Below are 25,548 nucleotides of genomic sequence, written 5' to 3' on the forward strand. Positions count from 1 at the left end.
ATATATAAAAGTGAAAATATCTAAAATAACTATTTTTTTGTACTATTTCCAAAATAACAAAATTGATCATTCGTCTGGATACTATTGCAAGCTTCTTTTCCAGCTTTCTATGCAGGTGGTCCTTGCAGGAATAAATAACTACATCTTTTGTGAGGCAAGCATCATGCCCAAACAAACCTAGCTACTGGAATCACTGATTTAGGACCCAACTGTGCATGTTGTATTTTACACACTTCTGTGTTTTAGGACAACACTGTCAGCGTAGTTTGCCTGTTTAGTGCTTACCAATTGAGGGTTTTGTAGAGTGCAAATTAATAAAACATCAGTAGCTTATTTTTGCTTGGTCACAGTATCGACAATTTAGTTGTTTGCGCTTAATAATTTATAACCTTAACATGGAGAATTTAGAATTTGATCTCTTGACAAATAGGAACACAAGACAAGGAAGTGGAGGGGGGCTTGGTTACTTTCACAGCATCTTCTGAAAAAACTGGCTGTAATTCAGCCTTTGATTAACATTCGAGAACAATCTAGCTCTTTTTTTTCAGCTATCAACAATAGCCACTTTGTAAAAGGGTTATTGTAAATTGTCTCCCAAATCCTCCCATGACAGAATCTTCTTTCATCTGTTTTTATCTGTAATTATGTCCTGTAATTTTCTCGCTACAGGAGTCTTCTGAAATCGGTGGAGGAAGAGCTAAACCAGAGGTAGACTTCTCCGAGGAGTGCTTCTCTTTTCTCTCCCCTTATTCTTTTCTTTGTCTCTGTCGCTTTCTCTAGCTCAATCTCCTACATTGAGAACACTTTCAATTTTAGAAGTTTGCCCTGGCCTAAACTGATTTGCAAATAAATGTCTCTCACATCAATGCAAACTAAAATATTTCACATTTTACCTAGTCCAAAGGATAATATTTGTATATTTAGTACTATCCAATCCTGTGTCCTGGAGCTAGAATTAAAGTTAAAATGATATGCTGGTTACAGCATGTTAATCTGTAAATTAACAGAGGAGAATGCTGCTCTCTACATACAAAGGTCCAACTGTTCTTTTCATAACAGGTACAGAGATAAGTTTTATGTTTTCACCAGAGATGAGTGGCCGTGTTGGGCCTTCTATGGCGTGTTACAGCTAAGAAACCATACTTGCAACCTCTTCTGCATGTTGCCTTTCACAGAAAATCTTCTTTTAGCCTCATCACATGATTGGAATTACCTTTGGGGAACCCAAGAAAAACAAAACCTATCAGTAAATCTATTATCTATTATTAAGTCAGGCACGCCCCTTCACCTGATGACCTTAGTTGGCTTTGCAGAAGAGGTTGAGACCAAGAAATTCCTGTTGATAAAGACTCTCTAGGTGCCTCTGAGGTTGCTGGCTAAACTGCATTACCCATTGGTGCTTCCCAGCCATTCTTTAGCAATTGGCATGATCAAGACTCAAACCTAGACTGCGATGACCAGCTTGGTGCTACATAAACCACTACTCTACCTGGGAGGCCACCATCTGTTTTTAATATTCACACTCCCTCACTCTCTACCTCTCTGTCTTCCTCACAATCTCTCTCCTTTTATTCTTTCTTTTTTTCTCACTTCCCTTACCTCTCTCTCTAGCCTTTAGCTCTTGCACTACTCAATATTTGATGTGACCTAACCTTCTGCCTGTGCACTTGTCTGAGTGAAATGGAGGTCTAATTTGCTTCAGAACCACTGTTTAGAACCACCTGGTGGGATTTCTCACCCTCACTGAGACTTTACAGTCATATTCCCAGTTATAGCACTGCAGCGCTTAAACCCAACGGGATGTCCTCTATTGTTTATTGTTGTCTTTGTTTTGAGGCTAGGGCTTTCATCTATTATTTCTAAGCAGTAGGGTGAAAGAGGCACTTCCTGCAGAGAAGATACGGAACACAGATTTACAATATTTCTTTGTGTTTCTGTGGTTAGCCGTCAACTTTTGCTGAAGCAGCAGTTGCTCTACCTGGGGTCCACAAGTATTAATTAGCAAAAAGTGGCATTTCTTTTGAAATGAAGGTCAGCTAGCCTGGTATTAGATAATTTTGTGCTTTATAGCCAACTCCTTTTCATGTACGTAGTCACACCAAACATTTGGTAAGACAACAAAAATAACTGTGTCAAAGCCAGACTTCAGCTAGGCTCAGATTAAGATATTTCGGGTGTCTTCTTATCTTATGCTTTTATCTTAGTTTATTTAACCAAGGCTTACCGAAAGAGGCCTCTTCAGTGTTGGTCAGTTTGCTACCAATGTAGACTTCACATTAATGAAAAATAGAAATACTCTCGCACACTGATGATGCTTGAAAGTGTTATAATTTAATGGACAAAATGCACTGTAGACATGGTGACCTACCCAATCACATAGAAAAAAGTCATCATTGCTGTAATGGAATGAATTAGTCCATAATATTAATAGTAATCACAATATTACAATGCCCCTTCAATTATAATCAGTAATGGCAGTCTATAGTTTGTAATTCAGGAACCAGAATAAAAACAATTGTCATACAAGCAAGACCAATCATGACTGTCAAAAAAGTGCAGTAATATTTTCACCAGTCAGCAGGTAAATCAAAGAAATACAAATAAAGATACATCATATTCAATCCAATATATCATAGCCAACCACAACAATTAGGATACTAATTACACAAAAAAAACATTTGAGTAAAAACTCAATAAGAGGAAGTAATTCCTGTAACTGGAAGAACACGTATTGATCACTAAATGATGAGTAACGGTCAATTACAGTCATTACTTCCTCCTACTGAGTTTTTAGTCTCCATTTAAAAATAATATGTATAATTATGTTATGAAGTCATGATTGACTGTGTTATGTGATTGGCTAGGTTACCATATGTGTTCACCTTTTCTATGCTTGATGTAGATCTTTGACCGAAACATTACTTTTTGTCCATTAAATTAAAACTTGTTGCAAGTATTTCTTTTTTTCATCAATGTTTTTTCTTCCTGCACCTGCCCAGTACACTAAAAGTGTGTGATTAGTTTAGTTTTGACTTTACATTCAGTAAAATTCATGAAATTAATATTGCCGCAGAAGAGTCACAGAAATTCTGGATTTTCAGATTAAAGTGAAATTTTGGCTCAGGGAGGTGGTACATCATTCATTGGGTGCTTTTCATTATTTGTTGACTGTCCTCACCACTCCAGTGTACTTGAATGGAGCAATCAGACAATTCTTTGCTACTTTTAAGAAAACATCTCCCTCTCCATCTTCCAATACAAATTAGCATTACCAGTTCAGCCTGGAAATCTGAGTGATAATTGGCCTGCAATGCACCAGCAGATGTCATAAAGCACCTATAACAATATTAGATTTCATACCTGTCTTATGTCAGTCTGATATGCTGACGGGCCTACTAGCATGCACTCACCACCTCTGCCTCTATCTGTTTGGTTCTGTTTCCTTTTGTTGGGGGTTGGTACTGTGTACCTTGGTCATTGCATAAGGGTATTGCTATTAGTAACATTTTGATGATGGTATAGTTGTAGTATGATGGCAGTGATTTACCACTGAGGATCAGAACCTAATGCCAAGACATTGTATGTACGTTGAAGTGCCTAGTTCTCCAGTGAATTGTTTAACTCATGCGTGATGTTTTCTGTCTGAACTGAATAATTGTATTGAGGGAGAGTTACGATGGCAAAGAAAATGTGTTGTGTGTTGAATTGATATTTGTGTCCATCTTTTTCTTTAGGGGACACAAGACTCATTTAGATGATGATGGTGATGATTGTGCTGATGATGAATATGGTGATCATGATGATGAAGATGATGAACTGCAACAGTAAGCCTTCTCTACTTTATTTTATTTTAAAACATCCATATGCTATTATCATTTTGTGTTGATCATGTCCAAAATTATTATAGATTGATTCTGAAGGTCTACAAGGCCTTTATAGATGATTTCAATATGATGTGTGAAAGTAATAATATTGGCATTGATTCTTGTCAAACCTTGTCCATATACTGCTTACATCTGTGTGAACAGATAATGAAAAATGGACAACACAGTGGTTTCCTTCTTCTTAAAGTAGAAAACAGGCATGCCAAATGTTTTGGCTATAACTCTGATGTATCTGTATCATGATCTTCACTTGTGTTGACACTTCTTTGTTCTTGTATTGTCAGTCACCAGCAACTGACTCCAAATTCAAATGCAAAACCTAGAATCAAGACTAGAAAAACAAACATGTCAAATAAGAGAGCTGTGAAACCAGTTGTCTGAAAACTTGGTACACTTAAATGAGGGGATTATGTAATGTGCTGGTATTTATAAATGGTTTATCTGATATGAATAATAATACCCTCAAATTGAAGATGACAAGCTGCTTTATTTTTTTTAATCCAAAGGGCTGGAGTAAAGAGTCAAAATAACAAACCTTTTCATCGTCCAACTACTTCAGGACAATGTATAAATTCTATCTTCTATCTAGTTTGCATATTTAGCTACTATACTATAGGCAGTTCATTACGACACGCAAGAGAACGTTTCTTATTGGACCCTATAGTTATTATTTTCCTTTTGGCGGCTGATTACATACCTTTTAAACATTGCGCCATCTATAAGTAAAATAGATTGTTGTAAAAGTCTGATGTTGCTCAGTTTTTTACAGGAGCCAGGTGCAATCCCTGTGTTGGGGGTTTGATTCCCATGAGCAAGCCAGGACAGAAATGTATGGAAAGACTACTGTAAGTGGCTTTGCTAAATTATGTAAACGTTCTGCCCGCTCTCCCTTTAGTTCCAAAGGCTCCACAATGCGACCTAAAGTGCCTCCACCGCCAACTCCATGTGTTAAGGTATGTATGCTTCAAACAACTTACCCTTATTGTAAACCAGAGAGCAGTGAAGCCAGTTCGTTCCTGCTGCATTGGGTGTCAATTAATTTACTTTTATGATGTATTTTATCAAGTGTCTGACCCAAGTGTCTGTGTCGTCACACAGGATTATCACCCTGACTCTAAAAACATGACTAAATCTCTTCTATTGTCTTTCTCTTGAAGCACATCCCCATTCCCCAGGGCAGTGCCGGCTGTCCTGCTCACCATGGCTCACCTGGTGTCCACGGCTCCCCCGGTGATCATGATGATCATGGGGGGACCATAAAGCGGTGTCCAGGTGATGGGAGCCCTGCTCGCTCTGCCACCCACGTGCCTCCCAGGCCGCCGCCCCCAAGACTCCCCCTGTACAAGCAGCTTAGCTTAGGTTGGTAAAATAGGCTACTGGCATACATTCTCAGTTAGCCCCTTCGGAGTGCAGGTTGGGTGTGGCGGCATCACCCGTGTCACTGATACATTGCCAATCTCCTCCGCAACGAATCAAGGACCAGAGCTCTGATCATCCATCTGAAATGTGCATCCAACGAAAAGTCCCACCTTGCCAGCAAATCATTGGTTTAGATGACAAAAGGAGTGACAACCGATTCTTGTTAATTGAAATAGACAGGAGTGTACCCCCCTTGCCAAATGGCCTGATTGTGATTGGTGGTGATACAGTATGTGTGAAACTGGGTAAGGTGACTTCGGAGAAGGAGATAGTTTGGAGAACTTGGCCATTTTAAGTGAATTAGAGCCTATTTAGATGTAATCAATTTTCGTGAACACAATTTAATTTGCATAACATTAACATAATGTAAATATAATTTCCAAATCACACTAGGAACGATAAACCTTTGTGGCATTGTAAGGTGAAACACATACACATGCAGCGCTTTGACCAGACTAATGATCTGGAAGGCATGTAAACTCACGGACAAAGTTTACCTGGTAACTAACATGGCACATACTGCCAAACAAGTGCTGGTGACAGTAGAATTACTTTGGCGCCAGTAAGATGTTACATGATGTTCAACATTTGCCATTTTCACCTCTTAACACTATACAAATGGTGTATCTCTGACACAAATCTGGCCTCAAGTCTTGTTTGTCTAAATAAAACTATTGTAGTGTAAAAACAACATTAGTCAGCCTGCCAGTCAGTCAGTTCCTTAAAGTATCAGGACCACAGAGACAAAAAAGGATGTTGTTTTACTCTTCATCCACCAAAAACAGCCAACATCCATCCAGCCCCCCCCACAGTCTTAGCCGCTTTCTAAAGTTAAGCCTGTGCTTATCTGTGTGCGTGTTTCCATTGCCCTGTCTGCCGGTTAGTATTTATAGTCTGTCAGTTTAGTTAGGAACAGTGGTGTGTCTGGTGTTGGCATGTGTTAATGTCACACGCCCACTCTGCCATTATGAGTCACCCTCCACCAAACACGCGTGCACACACTTTAATTACTTTATTTTAATCCACAAATCACAGTCAAAACAATTCAAATTATCATAAGGTCATGGATATCTAGACACCTATTGGTACAAAAGACTGATGTAGAACAATTCCTTCTCCATACAACCAGGTCCCATGACCTCCAACTTAGAACAATACCTTCTCCATACAACCAGGTCCCATGACCTCAGATCTTGAACAATACCTTCTCCATACAACCCGGTCCCATGACCTCTGATCTAGAACAATACCTTCTCCATACAACCAGGTCCCATGACCTCAGATCTTGAACAATACCTTCTCCATACAACCAGGTCCCATGACCTCCAACTTAGAACAATATCTTCTCCATACAACCCGGTCCCATGACCTCTGATCTAGAACAATACTTTCTCCATACAACCAGGTCCCATGACCTCCAACTTAGAACAATATCTTCTCCATACAACCAGGTCCCATGACCTCTGATCTAGAACAATACTTTCTCCATACAACCAGGTCCCATGACCTCTGATCTAGAACAATACTTTCTCCATACAACCAGGTCCCATGACCTCTGATCTAGAACAATACTTTCTCCATACAACCAGGTCCCATGACCTCTGATCTAGAACAATACTTTCTCCATACAACCAGGTCCCATGACCTCCAACTTAGAACAATATCTTCTCCATACAACCTGGTCCCATGCCCTCTGATCTTGAACAGTACCTTCTCCATACAACAAGGCTGCCTGTGACCTCTTGCCAATAGCAGTACCTTGCTAGGTCATTTGCCTTGATTTTAGACAGGCCTACAATTTGAAGGTGACAACCTTTTGACCAGTACGAATTGGAGGGACTACCAAATATCAGAGTTACAAGTACACTCACAATTTCAGCACAGCTCTGAATTGGGACATTGGTATTGATTCCCCTTAAAATCCTTTTGTTAATGACCCTAAAAATTTCATGAAAACCTTTTCTTAACCCTACCCTTAACAATCCTTTTTGAAAATGGACAAATTAAAGTTGTTCCAGGTTTAACCACAGTTTAGGGACAGTCTGACTTTTTACATTTTAGTCATTTAGTAGATACCCTTTTCCATAGCGACTTAGTTGCAACCAGTATTAATAAAAATGTCACCAAATCAAATCTACATGCTATACAAGTCAAGGTGTAGGAGACGAGCAGAGGACTTTGAGAGGTCCTTGTTTAATTTGGTGTTTTCTTAGTTGTGTCACTTTTACCATGTAATGTCCTCTCATGCTATGCTTTGATTCACCACAGCACCACACAGCTTTTGATTACTGGGGCAATAATTGTAATACATTCTGTAATAGATTTTTTCTTTTAAATAAATTGTTTATTCCCAACAGGAAATGGGGTGAGCCAGTCAGAAGTGAGCGGTGAAGTGGAGGGAGCCGAAAAGCAGTCTACAATGCCCCCTAGTGTCACCACTAGGAAGGAAAGAAAAGACATTCCGGTAATGTCATAGTACATCACTTAAATGAAGCCTTGGTCTGAAGAATATATATACATGCACACGCATATGAGAGAGTTGCTGACGCTTTCAGTTAATATTTCAATTAACATACACCAGTGTTTTGGCACCCTTTTGCCGGACCGCATAAGTGGAGCCAACCAAGAAGAGCGAATGTCTATTACGGAGTAGGAGAGTGCCTGACTGACAGTCCATTGTTAAATAGCGTAGTGGTTAGAGACGCGGACAGCCATGTAGTCGACCAGGGTTTGATCTTCGACAAGGACCAAACAAATAAGGCATTAGGATTTGTTCAGGATTGACTAAAACTTTGCTGGCTACAAGCTTCAGTAGCTACATTATCGTATGCCTAAAGTAAAACTCAACTAACTTATGGTTATATCGCAATGGACAAACTGCACTGAAAAGGAACGTATTGCTCTCAGTTTCGATTTACATAGCGTAGTGGCCATTCAACTGTCATTGTTTTCTAAAGAAAAGAACCAGCGAGTGATTGGAGTCATTGTTTTCATTATAGGTAGGCTACTGTATAGCTATTAGCTAGCAATCTTCAAAAATTAACATGTTGAATGTATGTTAGCTAATTTAGGGAACTAGTTTTGAGAACCATGGAGTTCTGACAAATGTATTAGACAATGCCTGAAGTAAACAGTAAACGTGTCACGTGCAACAACACCCGCTATTTTAAGTAGTGTAGTGGTTAAAGATGCGGCTCAAATCCAGCCAGGGCAACAATATTCTCTGCTAATTGTGGGCCGGCAGAATAAGCTCTCCTGGTTCCTTTTCTTGTTTTGATCTAGTCTAACCATTTTGACTAAAATATCCAAGTTTTTGTCACATTTCTATCATTTTAATAATGATTTAGTCTATTTATTGTCAAAATGACAAAAACATTATACATTGGGATAAGAAAAATTTAATTAATATTTGTCAATAATATACATTTTATTTTAATAAAATTAATATTTGCCCATTCATGCTTTTGATTGGATACAAAATAAACACTGAAGCTTTTTTCCCCCAAAATCCTCCTATTCCATTATGGTAGTTATACACTGAACAAAATTATAAATGCAACACTTTTGTTTTTGCCCCTATTTATCATGAGCTGAACTCAAAGATCTAAGACTTTCTCTATGTACACAAAAGGCCTGTTTCTCTCAAATATTGTTCACAAATCTGTCTAAATCTGTGTTAGTGAGCACTTCTCCTTTGCCGAGATAATCCATCCACCTCACAGGTGTGGCATATCAAGAAGCTGGTTAGACAGCATGATTATTGCACAGGTGTGCCTTAGGCTGGCCACATTAAAAGGCCACTCTAAAATGTGCAGTTCCATCACACACCACAATGCCACAGATGTCACAAGTTTAATTTATGGATTTCACATGAATGGAAATACATATTCATCTGCATTTGTCTATTGGTCACTGATACCTTCAGTCCATTGCCACCAAAACATGCCCAATGTATTGTGGGTAAGATTGGGACATTTTCATTTTCTAAGGTTTGTGTAGAGATCCTTGCGACATGGGGCTGTGCATTATCATGTTTAAGTGGAGGTCCAGGGTTGACATGATTATGCCTGGTCTGCAGTTGTGAAGCCGGTTGGATATGCTGCCAAATTCTCCAGAAGGACATTGAAGGTTGTTAATTTTTCAACTATAAGCTATCTGCTAACTGCTCTGATGGACATTAATGAAGTCAGCATGCCAATTGTACACTCCCTCAAAACTGTGGAATTATGGTGTGACAAAACTGCACATTTTAAAGTGGCCTTATAGTCCCCAGGGCCAGGACAAAGTGTAATGGTCATGCTGTTTATTCAGCTTCTTGATATGCCACATCTGTGAGGTGGATTGATTAACTTGGCAAAACAGAAATGCTCACAAACAAGGATGTAAACAGATTGGTAAAAGAAAATTGAGGGAAAAAACCTTTTCCAGATATTTCATTTTAGCTCATGGTGCCTGGGACCAGGATTACAAAGCTTTAATATTTTTGTTCAGTGTATTCATATTATGACCTATTATAACTAATACAGTATATTTTCACACCACTTAAAAGTTGGGTGTTATTTGTACCCAAGCGTCTGAAAAAAACACCATCTGTTGCATTTTTACATCAGCTGTAATTCATCAAGTATAAAATGATAACACACATCATTTTTAAGTAATTTTAGCACAGATAAGGACCAAGAATGATACCGTTGTTAACGCATTTATTATGTTTAATAATAATGATGAATATGAATATTCATCATTATTATATGTTATAATTTCATGACAGTTCAGTGCTATCTCAGATATCAGTGTTAATCATTCCATGCTGACCTTAGGATGATTATGTCCTGTTTCCTCAGAAACCAATCAGTAATGGCCTTCCCCCCACACCAAAAGTCCATGTAAGTCTGACAATGTCTTTGCTCCTCTTGGACACACATTGAATTAGAGATGTACAGTATAACTCTTTAAAAAGGATTGACAATTACACAGTGCTACTATACATTCATGGAACAGGCATACCGCACTTTGGTAATATACTGAAAACATATAGAAGCAGCGCTCTACACTAGGCCACTTGATTACATATGTATTAGTTAAGAAATGTACAGCATGTGTTTTTAATACATTTGTTAACAACCTGAAATAAGTAGTGTGTTGCAAGCTCTGTTCTCTAATAATTGAGCTACACAGGTTTATAAACACAATCCTCAGGGTATAGATCATAATAGTGTTTCAGGTTAACAATTTATTACTTAAAGTAATAAAAGGCTTTTCCAGGTGCTTTATATTGTGTAAAAGAAGAATTCCACACACACACACACAATATATTTCTGATCATCTACATTGACCCACATTTTGTTTTCCCTGCCCAGATGGGTGCCTGTTTCTCCAAAGTCTTTAATGGCTGCCCATTAAAGATCCACTGTGCTGCATCTTGGATCAACCCCGACACGAGAGGTGGGCCTTGTACCAATTAATTTAGCTGACTCCATCACTTGCAGATGACAGAAAACCGTTCATGCTTTATTTTACGGACAGGTGTGGGTTTGGTATCAGTATATAATTAGGGGCATTCTATGGTATACAACACTACTTGGTAGACAAGGCGACATTACACACTGGTTTTAAACCCAGGATGTGTCACTGCAAGTTGTGACTGAGAGACTCCAATGGGCCATGTGTGGCAAGAAGAGCAAATGTCTATGACTGACTGAATACCCCTTGATAAATTGCGTAGTGGTTAGAGATGCAGACTACTAAGCCAAAGGTTTGAACCTCATCACAGTCAAAACAAATGATGCATTAGGATTTGTTCAGGATAGACAAAAACTTTGCTGGCTACAACCTTCAGTTATAGTAAGCCTAAAATAATAAAGTTGACTCTTGTATTGCGACTAATTCTGGTGGATTATGTGAAGTACACATATGTCCATGCTTCTTGAGGTAATATGGGCTAGATCACATCACCTTGGATAGTAAAAGTGTCGGGATTTCCACAAATCTTTTTTTTTTTTACTTGACAAAAAAGTCAGTTATCGTCACCTATATTGAAAGTTATTGTATCAATGAGATTCATGAATGAAAGAAAAAAAAAAATTGGTGCCAGGAAATGAAATACCTTTGGCTATGTAAAGTGCATCTTCAATCTACCTAAAAATTGCTTAATTCCTATGACTATTCTAATTAATAAGTTAGTAGAAACTAGTATGCCTATTACTGGCTAATAAGCTGTAAAACGGCCAGTGGCAAAAGCCATAATGTTCATAGATGCTATTTGTGGTAGAAGTGAACTTAATAAGAAACATTAGTCAGTTTAACACAATGCTTCATAGTGACTAGCGAAATATTCAAACTTGGTGTGATGTTAATGCGTGACAAAATGATCTATACCGACACTTGGCACACAAAGCTCTGTGGCGTAGTGGTTAAAGCCACAGCCTCTCATGTGGGAGACCCAGGTTCGAATTCAGTGAGGATAACAACATTCCTCATTTCTAATCGTGGGCTGGCTGAACTAGGTTTGCCTTGTTCCTTTTCTGGTTTAATAATACTATAAAAAAATTAAAAAAAATAAAGTTGACGCCAACTTTTGACATCCTTTTCTTGTTTTAAGTTGGTTTTACTATTTGCTTGTTAATCCTGGTTTTCTTAGGCAGTTTGCTAAGCAATGTGCTATTCAGCATGAGCCCATAGGGCAACAAAAATAAATACATAAACATTTGCCAACTTCTATCTGTTTTTTCTGCTATATTTTAGACCAATACCTACTGTTTGGAGCCGAAGAGGGCATTTACACTTTAAATCTCAATGAACTGCATGATTCTTCAATGGAACAGGTCTGTCTGTCCTAATTGCAACATTATTTTTGTCAGTACATTTCAACTGTTCTGCTTTCAGGGGTTTTTCAGTGTGTGGTTTCATACACAATCACTGGCTGTGTTATGAAATTATGTACTTGCGGACAAATGCTATTCATATTTAATTGTGATATAAATTAAGAAAATGTAGACAAGGAAGATATACCACAATGACTGCATACTACACTGCTCAAAAAAATTACGGGAACACTAAAATTACACATCAGTTCTTGATGACCGAAATATACAGCTCCAGAAAAAATTAAGAGACCACTGCACCTTTTTCTTTTCTTTCCAAAAAAGTTGAAAAGTACATTTTTGAGTGAGGAACCAAGGATATGCCTCCCCAGACCTTGGATTGCCTGTACAACCTGAATGGGCTACAGGTACCGCCTCATGGTACCAGTAGTGACAAGGTCACAAGCTAAACACAAAACTAGAAAATAATCTGTCAGGAAGGATAAGGAGAGAGCAATTGTCTCTGGCCACCACCCTTCAAAACCTTTCCCTTTTTTGGGGTGATCTTGCTGTTGCCTCTCCAGTGTTGTTGCCTTTTCATTTGCACCAAAACAGGTGATATTGATTTACAATTGCTGATGCTTCCTAACTGGACAAATTGATATCCTTGACATTTTATTGACTTGGTGTTATACTGCGATGATTACATGTTCCCATAAATGTTTTGAGCAGTGTATATTTTTTATATTGTAAGCAAAAACTAGAGACCCACCTTAAGAGTGACTCATCTAATGTTCAATTGCATTATTTTTCACCATTTGTTATTTTATCTAGACAGAGTCTGAAAAACCAATTATCCTGGATGCCAAACAGATTATTAATACTAACTGAAAATCCTAATTTGGATGTAAGAGTTTCACATCCTGGCATTTAAAGCATACTAATGTATAGAAATGTCCCATAGAAAAACAACTAAATTGTATTTTTGTTTACTAGCCTATTTAGAACAAAGGAACACATTCAGACACGGCCTATGTCTATAATCTGTCTTATTGACCAATTGTGGATAATACCTCAAATCATCAAAGTCAATCAAAGTTTTTACTGTGATCTGTAAAATTATGTTGTATGGAATAACAAACTTTTCAAACTTTACATTAGAGATTACCATTTAATTTGAGTCCTTATTTCTTTGTGCCAAAAGTAAAGTCTTTAATATGAGGTTTCATCAATAATTGATAATAAATTATGATTAATTGCACAACCTACTCATAACTGTCTGTGTTAAAATATTTTTTTTCTGTAGCTTTTTCCCCGGAGGTGTACATGGCTTTATGTAATGAGTAATAGTTTGCTCTCTATATCTGGTAAGTATTCATTGGAAGAACCCTCTATTGCCTTGTATTATTCATACTGCAAAATATTATTCCACTGTGCATACTGAAAGTTTGACATTGTTTGTTTTATTTGTAGTTTTTAAAATAGAATAGAACAATCTCCAGTCATCATATACATTTCCCTCCAGAATAATTTGCACCATTGGTTGAAAACAGGCTATGATCAGCTTGATCTCATATTCAAAATACAAGCAAAAAGACAAAATATAATGGAAAATAATATTTTGAAACAACAAAATATTTTCTAAAACAATCATTAGCAACCCTCCCCTTGCCAAGATAACAGCAATTAGTGTTTTCCTATAATATTGATTGTGGGAGGACACATAGCAACAGATCAGAGACCATTCAGTCATGCCAAATGTTTCCAGGGTCCTTGGTCCTGGTTTGTGGACTTAGATTTTCAGCTTACCCCACAGGTTTTTGATGGGGTTTAGGTCCAAGGACTGAAATTGTAATTGCAAAAGCTTAATTCTGTGGTCAGTGAGTAATTTTTGTGTGGATCTGGAAGAATGCTTTGAATCATTGTCCTGCTGGAAGATCTAACAACGACCAAGATTCAGCCTGGCACAATTTACTAAAGAAGTTACTGATACTTTACATAGTCCATGACCTTAATAAGGTTCCCAGAGGATTTGGATGGAAAACAGTCCCACAACATCACATATTTAACACCATACTTTGTTCTTTTTACTCCAATCCACCCTCTGGTTTTTGGTGACAATAAATAATATTTTTGTCTCATCTGACCATAGAACCCTGTTCTAATCTAAGGTCTAATGACTATTACCAAACATCTGGCACTGGCATTTATATATTTGACAGTAGTCTTTTTTTCTGGCAAGTCATTTAGCTTATTAGCATCAAGATGGCATCTATTTGACTTGATGACCCCAAGATTCATCCAACACACATTTTTGAGAAAATGATGTTTCTTGATAAAGAATAACAATCTTTAACTAAATTTAAAAGTTTATTTTCAATGTCAATACTCTGTTCAGATTCACAGGTCAGTAAAAAAAATGCAGGGATAATGCGCATAATTTGCATGAACGTCAAATAAAATAGATGTGTATTAAAAGCATTCAACCGGAGTGTCCACGATTGGGTTTTTTTTTGCAGGAAAAGCCTCACAGCTCTACTGTCACAATCTGTCGGGTCTGTATGAGCATGCTCGACAGATGCAGAAACTGCCAATGTCCATCCCCACCCACCGGCTTCCAGACAAAATAATTCCAAGGTAAGAAGATGAATCCTCTGGTTGTAGCTAGGAGTTCTCAGTGGCAAGTTTCCCTACTCAGATTCAATTCTTTATCTCAGAGGCATAGCAATCTAACCCTGATAGCTTGAATCTGAAGCTAACCAGATGCTGCTTGAAGTGCTGCTAAAGGGCCAGTATGGGGCACTCTGCTCTTAATTTCGAATCCCAGTGCCTCGTGGCATCAATGTGGATTGCTCCAGCTTAATGAATATATGTCACATTTTTTATGTGTTTTTTAGGAAATTTTCCATCTCCAATAAAATTCCAGACACCAAAGGATGTCAGAAGTGTTGTGTGGGTGAGTAGACATGGACATTCTTGTTTTCTGTTCCTTTTTCATCTACTTCTATAACTTCATCTAGATGGTTAACTGTGCATGACATGTTACATACATTTTTGATTGTTTCCTTGTATCTTTTCATTGTTAAAAAAAAAATCATGTTTAATTGAATGTAAAATACTGAATAGTATGCCTTTCTTTCTATTCTGTTCCATAACTGTTCTGTACTCCGGTGTTTGAGGTTTTGTGTGAACTCAGAAAGAGATGCTGCTGCATTTTCAATATCTAATGGGGATCGTAATCTATAATAAACAAAATCGTGCTGCAATTTGTAGTAGGAAGAGGGAATACTTTTCAGTTTACACCTATAGTCAAACCAAGGTTTGACACAATCTCTAGAAGTGGAGACGTGTGCTGAAACAATGATCCCTTTTTAGATTTTGGGGAGGATTTGATCTAGCAGCCTCCTGTCTAGCTTTTACTTCCACGAGCTGTCACTAGGCCAGATGTAATAAACCTATAACACATTTTCTTCCATCATAACACAATAGTAGAAAGATATTTGAATTATGTTATTGTAGTCACGTCTTAATGTGATCGACAGCCCTAGTTCTTCCCCCTCAGTGAGAAACCCTTACACGGGCCACAAGTACTTATGTGGAGCCTTTCAATCCAGTGTGGTCCTTTTGGAATGGGTGGAGCCCATGCAGAAGTTCATGCTCATCAAGGTAAGAATTTGATTTACCATTTTATTTGTGCCAGGATGATGTGCTACGGGAATAATATAATTGTGCCGGAGAGACGGAATGTGGAACATGGCACGCTATTGGCAAAGATTACTCCATATGACTGACTACTCACTTGCTCCTGTTGGATCAATAGCACCATTTGTGTTGGGAACACTAACAACAGGGTGGTAAAAGCTAATGAAATGCAGAGCAAGTCAACCCTTGAAATGCCCCGGATGCTGCTAAACCTGACGTGTAGTGAGCACGCACCCAGACAGGCAACTCTCGCAAATGTAATGTGCCAAAGAGATTTCCTCTGTAACCCATTGAGACAGTACAGGAGGAGTATGCCAACAATATGTGCAGATGTCCAGCGCTTGACATTAACTTTTTTGTTCACCAGCCACTGTGGCTAGTGGTTTTCTAAAGTTACTAGCCACTCAGGATTTTTAAAAGCCACCATTTTGTTGTTGGGGAATTCAGTTTTATTTGATAAAGTCTGACTATGGTGTGCTACATCTTAGCCTGCCTTGTTCATTGGTTCAGTCACTATTAGGCAAAGGTGGTACCCCACTCTACCAGACACCCCTCTGTGAAATACTTTACATAATGTGGCTACACACTTGAAAAATACTATTGTGTTAAATCTGACCTGTTGTCCATGTCCACTTGAGCAGCTAATGCACGCTACAATGTCCTCCCTAATATCAACCAAAATAGGCAAGCAATATATTTATTCTTAACATAACCTATAACTATAAAAAAAATGTTTTAAGTTATGCGGATTAAATGTAGTTTGAGGTTATTACGTTTTAATGGAATGTTTTGACATGCTTGGGTGTGAAAGAAAACTAGGATCCACCTGTTTTTCCGACATTAGTCATCTCCGCGATGTCTGGACCCGTGTGGTCCTTTCGTGCAAGGTTGCCAGATTTAATTGACCATAAACTGTATTATGCTGCAAGCTCCAGAAAAGAAACTGACCCGCCCAAGCACATGGAAAATACCCCAATTATAGTAGGAAACACACCAAACCTGGCAACGCTCAATATGTTTCCTCCTTCCATCATTATAGCTGCAGTGTTTCGCTAGTATTTTGTATATGAGCGCAAAATCATGTTTTACCCTGCCAACACACAGAGGCAGTGCGAGATTTGGGGAAGGCTTTGAATTCAGGAAAAACCCTGTGTATAGATATAGTATAGAATGCCACCCGAAAAAGTGCCTTGTAAGATTGACTGTGTTACACAGCATTTTGCGGGTGCCAGTCTCAAGCCCTGCAGATGTCCTATGTGCTCGGCTGAGCTTAAGGCCAGGGGCAACACAGATTTATAGAAAAGGATTTTAATCCACTTACTCGATATGACAGGCCCTCCTCTAAGTACTCCCCTAACGAACATCAGGATGTCTACAACGAAGCTCTTCAGGAGAACACCCTGGCACCAGGAATCGTATATCCACCATTTGTATGCATTCTTTTGTACTCGGCTCTGACACAGATTCCATTTCATAAGTCATGGATACTGGGCTTGACCGTGTGCAGGACAAAATGTCCATTGTTTGCAGCAGTTGCTGCTGACGTCCACTCAACAGGTGGATGACACCTGGGAGCCAAGCTTTCTTGGGCCAATGGGGCCCATGCCTAGCAAGGCAATCGGCTATCCCTTTGAGATAAAATGCAGACTACAAATGTTTTCATGTGATCCATATCTTTGTAATTCCTAACAAAACTATCCCAGTTCTGAGGGTTTGAGCCTCAAAGGAATTCCCCAACACCCACCCTGGTGTGATCTGCTTCTTAGATAAGTTGCACGTAGTAGGGAGATGGAATTGGAATGGGTCCTGCCCTACCAATTGATATTGCTGTTGTCCAGTTTGCAGTGTTATACCAAATATACCAATATCAAACGCTAAACCAGCCACATCCACAGTGGCCCTAGGGGATTTACAGCTACTGCCAATGCCATTATTATTATCAGGCAAAGGCAGTTGGAAAAGTTGCAAGTGCCCTCAGCTGTAGCAGACAGAGTAAGAGGTGCACCTTAAGACAGAGGATGACATCAACTGTAGCCAAATTCCCCAAGCTCTACCACGTGGAAGCCGTTGCACTGAAAACTGGAAAGAAAACTGTGTTGGATGGATTATCTCGGCAAACACACTAACTCAGATTTAGACAGATTTGTAAACAGTATTTGTGAGAAACAGGCCTTTTGTGTACATAGAGAAAGTGTTAGATCTTTGAGTTCAGCTCATGATAAATGGGGGCAAAAACAAAAGTGTTGCGTTTATAATTTTGTTCAGTGTAGAATCAGATGTGCTAAATTAGGTTTGAAGAGAAAACATAGAGTATGATAGCTCTGCAGGAAGAGGTTTGGGCAGTCCTGCTGTAAACTAACTCGTCGGTTTTTACCTTGAGGTATTGGTTTTGTTGAACCCTGCCTGTCTATCACTAACCATTTCCCTATACATCTACATTAACTGTTTCCTCTCCTCCAAAGCACATTGATTTCCCTTTGCCATGCCCCATGGAGGTGTTTGAGATGCTTGTTGTGCAGGAGCACCAGTATCCCCTCATCTGTATGGGTGTCAGCAAGGGCACAGAGCTCAACCAGGTGGTACGTTTTGAGACGCTGGACCCCAACACCGCCTGCCCCTGGCTCAAAGAATCTGGTACGGCTTTCTTTATAGACTAGCCTTCTCTTCTCATTGAAACAAACTTGAGGTTATGGGGCACCTTTAATCATTCAAGCTATGGAAGTTATGTTTGAACTCAATACGATGAAGGTTGAATGATTTATTATTTTTAATCTTAATCTCCCAGACACTCCTCAGACCTGTGTTATTCACGTGACCCAACTGGAAAGAGACACCATTCTCGTGTGCCTGGATCGTGAGTCCAGCAACATGCCTTGCTATTTCAAAATGTTATTTGCATTGTTATACACTGCTCCAAAAATTAAGGGAACACCTAAATCACACAGCAGGTCTCAATAAAGGAAATATGTTAAAGATCAAAATCTTTACTGAGAACAAAATAACATAACAATGGAAACCAAAATCACTAACCAATTGAGGGCTGGATTCTGACTCACACCAAAAATCTAAGTAAACTATTGAAATCACACGCTGTTCCAACTTGTGAATTTCATCACAGCAACTCATAATGTGACTCAGTAGTGTGTATGGCCCCATGTGCCTGTATGCACTTCCGGCAACGTCTGGGCATGCTCCTGATGAGACGGCGGATGTTGTCCTGGGGGATCTCCTCCCAGACCTGGATCAGGACATCAATGAGCTTCTGGACAGTCTGTGGTGCTACTTGGTGGATACATAACGTCCCAGAGGTTCTCGACTGGATTCAGGTCTGGGGAACATGAGGGTCAGGCAATGGCATCAATGCCTTTGTCATCCAGGAACTGCCTACACACTCTGGTCACATGAGGCCAAGCATTGTCCTGCCCCAGGAGGAACCCAGGACCCACTGCACCAGCGTAAGGGCTGACGATGGGTCTAAGGATTTCATCCTGGTATCTAACAGCAGTCAGGGTACCGTTGGCTAGCGCATCGAGGTCTGTGTGACCCTACAAGGATATGCCACCCCAGACCATCACTGACCCACCTCCAAACCGGTCATCCTGGATGATGTTGGAGTACTCTTCCTGTTCCTTCTCGCACAAAGGAGCAGATACCGGTTCTGCACATATGGATGTGCCATCCTGGAGCAGCTGGACTACTTGTGCAAACTGAATGGGCAGCAGGTACCTCCTCAGGCTACCAGTAGTGACAAGGACACTAGCAAAACGCAGAACTAGAGAAGAATCAGTCAGGACAGAGGAGAGAGCAATTGTCTGTGGCCACCACCTGCAAAACCATTCCCTTTTTGGGGGTTGCCTTGCTGTTGCCTCCAGTGCACCTACTGTCACTTTCATTTGCACTAAAACATGTGACATTGATTCAAAATCGCTTATGCTTTCTGACTGGACAGATTGAAATCCCTGAAGTTTACTTCACTTGGTGTTATGCTGTGATGATTACATGTTCCCTTAATTTTGTTGATCAGTGTATAATCTATTGATTATGCACGCATTGTATGTGTTGCTAATAATATTTTGATGTATATTTTCTTTTTGTCTCACCTTAATGGAGAAATTCATTGTAATGACAGTGTTTGCAATTTTGTCAGTATATATCACTGCTCTGTTAAATTAGATTGTGGAAACACCTCACTAACCACTGAAATGTTGCACCCATCTGAGTGATTGCATGCCTGGATGTCATCTTCAGTTTCTCTGATAGCCGTGCTGATTCCCTCCCACATATCCTTTTCCCTCTTAGGATCCATTAAGATTGTGAATCTGCAGGGGAGACTAAAGTCCAGTAAGAAGCTTTCTGCTGAGCTGACGTTTAATTTTCAGATAGAGTCGATAGGTAATTGTGATTCCATTGCGGTTGATAAGTCTGTGTGAGCATTGCATTGCCAGAAGTCATGTTATGATGAATTAACTTTTTGCAAGCGTGTATATATTATATATATTAAGGTCTGATAAACATCCATCTTTCAAACAGTTTGTCTTCAAGACAGCGTTCTTGCTTTCTGGAGACACGGTATGCAAGGTCGGAGTTTCAAATCTAATGAGGCAAGTTGGGTCAATGCCCTGGCGGATGCAATAACCACACAATGATAGCATTAAAAACCACATATTGTTCATTGTTGTTGTTCTGATGCCTATGATTATGCCTGTGATGACGTTCATGTCACATCCTTTCCAAATCTCATATTCCCACCAGATTACCCAGGAGATTTCCGACAACACCAGGATATTCCGGCTGCTGGGATCAGACAGGTAAATAATCCATGTATTATATTTTTTAGTTTATTATTTTTTAATGGCAATCTGCCATCAATGAGGGCCTGTTGTAGCCATAGTGGTGTTGCCTTGCGCGTCTGGGCATCTCAGAAGGTTGCTGTATTGCATGCTATGTGAAACATCCAGACATTGTGAGATCAGATTACCTGTGCAGCACTGTGCAAACAATAAAACCTTGAGACAAATGTCTGTCTGTGGCCATTGAGCAGTTCAGGAGGATACTGTGATACATTTAGAAAAACATTTAGACATGTAGATTGGAACGTTCTGTTTTATCTCAATGTGCAACTAATTGAATACACCACTCTTTAAACTTTTTGTTTGCAGGGTGGTGGTACTGGAGAGTCGGCCCACAGACAACCCAACAGCGCACAGCAACCTATATATCCTGGCTGGGCATGAGAACAGTTACTGACCACTCTACACCCTATGCACCAGGGTCCTGTTCAAAACGGATTAAATATTCTGAAATGGAGTTATATAAGGATGAACCTGTCTCATAAGAATCCTCCATTTTCATCCACTGCCACAGACGCTGCATTGTAAGCCCTGGTGACAGTGGCCCAGGTTTGGGTTCAATTCCATTTCAAGAGATGGTTAGGGTGGTTTTTCTATTTGTAAACAGGAATGTATATCCTGAAATGACCATCAGAGACCAAGGATCTGCATCAGGCCAGTCATTGGGCAAACAGTCATGGATATGTCCTGATTTTAATTCATTCTTATGATTTTAATATAAAGTTTACACACACCCACATTTCTGGAGTTAATTATGTTTCAGTATTGGCCAACTACTGACACTGGATTGGCCAAAGCTGGCATTAACGCCAGTCTTACTTTTGATGTCTTGTTCATTTTTGCCAAGCATTGCCACCTTGCAACCTTACAGACCAAGGAGCTTGGTAACCAATCTGTTTGTGCCGATTCCTATTACATTGTCTTCCTTGTTCAGCATGACAAGGAGGTTGGTGTGACGGCACAAACAGTCTAGAACTTAGGTTACCTACCAAGTTCTTGACAAATGTGTTTGTAATTACTGTAAATAGATTCTTGAGGTTGTACACCATAAGCATGTTATGTAGATAGCCAGGCTGCATATATTTTGTACAGTTTTCCTTTAACTTTGAGAGATATAAAGAGTAGTTACTTTTAAGGGCTTTTCAAGAAATGTAATTTTAAAAAATGTAATGTGGTAGGACCTCATATGGTCTATTCATTTTTTTATATCATGCCTTTTTTAACACATTCAATTTGTTTTTATAGAAAGCCATATGCAATGTCATTTTCACATACTAATTCCAAACCTATAAAAGTCAATGCTCAGATATGCACTGGTTGTGAACTTTGCACATACTTGTAAACATTAAAACATTTTATTTATACATTTAAGGTATAGTTTAGTTGCGCTTACAACAAAGTATCTGGCTGAGGGCATGAAATGGATCATAGTACTACATATACACTTCAGATGTAACCTCAGAAAATCTAATTAAGCAATAAGGTTGATTTTTGACATACATTATAACACAAGCCAAGCTGTTATTAAAAAAAAAAATTTAACCTGATGAGACATTTTAGAATCCTTTGTTTATGGTGGCCACTGAGGTGAAAGCTCAATGTTTGCCAAATTGCATTTTTTTTCATTTGTTGTGGTGTTTGGGAATCATCGTGGATTGGGGATTTGGTGGGAATATTTGGGGCCACAATGAACTTGTAACACTAAATCACTCCTTGAGCTCATGCACACTACACAACTACAGGATAGTCTAAGGATGTCAATTCATTTCTTTCCGTGTTGCTTTTGTGTCCTGTAAATAATGTGAAACATTGTTTTGACATATTGCATATTGCCTGTATAACTGCCTATATTTGGATGTTACATATTAAACATTTTTAACTTGTGAAAGGCTATGCTGACTAATGAGCCATAAGACGTATACACTTGCTTTCCCCCTTCATCAAAAAATGATAGTGTGTTTTTGTTTCATTATTAACTGGAAAACATGTAAATATGCAGAGAGAATGGGTGCTTAATAATACAGTGATTTGTAGAGGTATTAGGCCATGTAAGATAATTATTTAATGCTATTTATCTAGAAAGTAATTGTTCATTTTGTTATAGAAACACTATAAAACATTACATTTTGTTAATTTTCATTATATTAATGTTACTTTGTTTATTCTTCAGTGTTTTTGTTTCTACAAAAATAAACACTTACCGCTTAGATAAATGGCTTTAAAAATGTCTCAGGCCTAACATGTTTTGCAGAGTGCTGTTTTAAAGTCACCCATTTCATTGTCACCTCCCTGAGCAAGATCATTACTGTCTTGTAGCTCAGACCAGAAGACAACTGTCGTAGTTGTTTGTATGTGGTTTAATACCATCACCCACAGCATTATTACCATGACTATACTTCAAGAGGTACTAAATGTCTGATTTGTTCTTGTTTCCAATATATCAATCATTTCCTTTTATGAGAGTTCAAAATGATGTATTAATGGTTGATTCTGTGCTTGAAATTCAATGCTTGCTTGAATGAGTAACCTCACAGGTGTTGTATAAATCAGAGAGAGGAAGGTATACTCATTAAAATGTAAATGTCAATACCTATTATTTTATTTAAATTGACTTTATGCAACTTATTATCTGAGCAAAATTTCACTTCTGAACTAAATTAGGCTTGCCTCAACAAAGGGTATCCACTTTCCATTTTCCCAGATGGAACTGGTCGCAATGAAAAGATATCACTCGTTAGCTGGTACTGGTCAGGAACCCAGAAGGCCAATGGGTGGGATTACAAATCAACAAAACAAAAATGATTGGTCTAGCAATGAATTTACAGTTTTTTGCTGTGTTCTGCTTGAGCTACTAACACAATATTTAAAGGGATTGTTTAACCTAGATTCATATTTGGGAGAAATTCTGCTTACCCTGAGTTTTTTTTTAAAGGCCTATTGTGTCATTTTTCATAAGACATCATTCACCTCTGTCTCAGCCTGGAATTGACACTATTAGCGTTTTCCGAGAATTCATGAATTGAAATTCAAATGCCTCAAGTTGCATTGTAAGCGGAGACCTACTCCAAAACACTTCAAACTAAGACTAGTGGTGTTAGTTCTTACTGTTAAATCATAGTCACTTATATTCCTTAAAATAATGTTTTCAAATATTTTCAACCAAACTGATACTTCCTATATTCACCGGGCAGTTTCGTTCACAAATGGTAAATTTGTCAATCAGCATTTTTTTCTGGAAGGAAAAAAGTTAACAGTGAACAACCACTTTGACTTTGCTAGATGCTGATGACATAATTGTTGAAAATATATTTTTTAAATACACCAAACTGGTCGGTATTTTGTGGCCTCCTTTAGCATGCAAAACTGATAAAATGTGCTTTGTTAGGTCAATTTCTTCTAAATCTCTTCAATGGGATTTGGGTCAGGGGACTGTGATGGCCATTGCAAAAGCTTGATTTTATAGTGAGTGTGCCATTTCCATGTGGATATGGAGGCATGCTTTGGATCATTGTCCTGCTGGAAGATCCAACCAGAGGAAGACTAGTTAAGGCCTAAAATCGTTGATAATTGTCCATGTTGCATTTATCCTAACAAGATTCCCAAGGCCTTTGGAAGGAAAACAGACCAACACCATCACAAATCTACCACCATAATCCACTGAGGATTGGTTCATTTCTGTATGAGCATGGCTCTTTTTACACCAAACTCAACTCTGGTGTTTACTGCCAGAAAGCAAAATGTTTGTCTCATCAGACCAAATAACTTGGTTCCAATCAAAGCTCCAATGACATTTAGAAAAATCTAAGCACTTACATTTGTGGTTCAGTGACAGCAGGGACTTTCTCTTTGCAATTACTTATTGGCTTGGTGGCATCTAATTGTATTTTTGGAGACTTGGTGACCCCAACCAAACTTTGATTTCTTTGCTAGCCACTTGAACCTTCCTTACATACACAATATGGCCTAAAGTATGTTGACCCCAATACTAATTATTGAGTTGTTTCAGCCACACTCATTGCTCACAGATGCATAAAATCACACATTGCCATGAAATCTCCATAGACACCTTTTGGCAGTACAATGGGTCGTACTGAAGCGTGGCACTTTAAACATGGCACTGTCGTTGGATACCACCTTAGTCACAAGTCAATTTCTGCATTACTAGGCTACTGTGTTCAGGCTAACGTAATGTAACCATTGCTCATAGTAGGTACTGTTCTTACAGTTCAGTCTCATCAAAATATAACGTTAGAATTTTAAATAAATTTTTCTGGACTAATGGTCTGTCACCATTGTCAGTAAATGTAAACTACTGTTTGCATTCTTAGTAGAGGTGTGTGTATGTGTGTGTACTCAAATTGCTATCTAACTGAAGACCAGCACTAGTGTCAGTTTGAGACCTTTTAAGTCAGGACCTTTTGGGGAATTTAGGACTTTTTGCCCGGTCTTCACTTCATTTTTTACTGTAATAGCATCCTGGGCATTTGTAATTACTACATTTCAATTTTCTTTGAGGTCCTCAGTCAGTCAATAAAATGAGCTTCGTGTTTGTATGTTTTCTTCCTTCTCCACACTTCTGCTCTCTAGATCCCTCTACACCTGTTAAACGTGAAGGCACAGGAATTATCCCATTGGCTGGCAGTAACGATTTTTTGATTGGGCTATCATAGCAGGATTACGTGTTCTTCAAAGGCCACGCCTCTCTCCTGTGGGACGCAGTGTGGATCTAAAAAGATGCTATTGAATTAACAAAAGCACTTCAACTTAACCAGCGAATGCTAACGGTGGAAATGGCTCACAAAAACATAGATGGGATGTAGAGGTTGATAACGTTATCGCCAAATTATGTTGTTACAGAAATTTTACACAACAAACCCAGTTAATGAGAAC

General features: G+C 38.8%; 1 protein-coding gene across 2 annotated transcripts in view; it reads left to right on the forward strand.

Moving 5' to 3' along the window:
• Positions 1–23,245, forward strand: part of LOC105026822 (mitogen-activated protein kinase kinase kinase kinase 3) — a 105,148-nt gene extending 81,903 nt beyond the window's left edge. For both annotated transcript variants that reach the window (XM_010898561.5, XM_010898560.5), the window contains 18 exons: positions 670–708; positions 3,735–3,824; positions 4,780–4,837; positions 5,042–5,243; positions 7,661–7,767; positions 10,148–10,189; positions 10,664–10,748; positions 12,048–12,127; positions 13,413–13,473; positions 14,626–14,743; positions 15,004–15,062; positions 15,669–15,772; positions 18,271–18,442; positions 18,594–18,662; positions 20,108–20,200; positions 20,339–20,409; positions 20,561–20,616; positions 20,968–23,245. In XM_010898561.5, the coding sequence (XP_010896863.1) occupies positions 670–708; positions 3,735–3,824; positions 4,780–4,837; positions 5,042–5,243; positions 7,661–7,767; positions 10,148–10,189; positions 10,664–10,748; positions 12,048–12,127; positions 13,413–13,473; positions 14,626–14,743; positions 15,004–15,062; positions 15,669–15,772; positions 18,271–18,442; positions 18,594–18,662; positions 20,108–20,200; positions 20,339–20,409; positions 20,561–20,616; positions 20,968–21,055 (1,594 nt within the window). In that variant the 3' untranslated portion in view covers positions 21,056–23,245. The remainder of the gene's footprint in view (positions 1–669; positions 709–3,734; positions 3,825–4,779; positions 4,838–5,041; positions 5,244–7,660; positions 7,768–10,147; positions 10,190–10,663; positions 10,749–12,047; positions 12,128–13,412; positions 13,474–14,625; positions 14,744–15,003; positions 15,063–15,668; positions 15,773–18,270; positions 18,443–18,593; positions 18,663–20,107; positions 20,201–20,338; positions 20,410–20,560; positions 20,617–20,967) is intronic.
• The last annotated feature ends 2,303 nt before the right edge of the window (positions 23,246–25,548 follow it).

The sequence above is a fragment of the Esox lucius genome, chromosome 9 (assembly GCF_011004845.1).
Source record: "Esox lucius isolate fEsoLuc1 chromosome 9, fEsoLuc1.pri, whole genome shotgun sequence".
Lineage (NCBI taxonomy): Eukaryota > Metazoa > Chordata > Actinopteri > Esociformes > Esocidae > Esox > Esox lucius.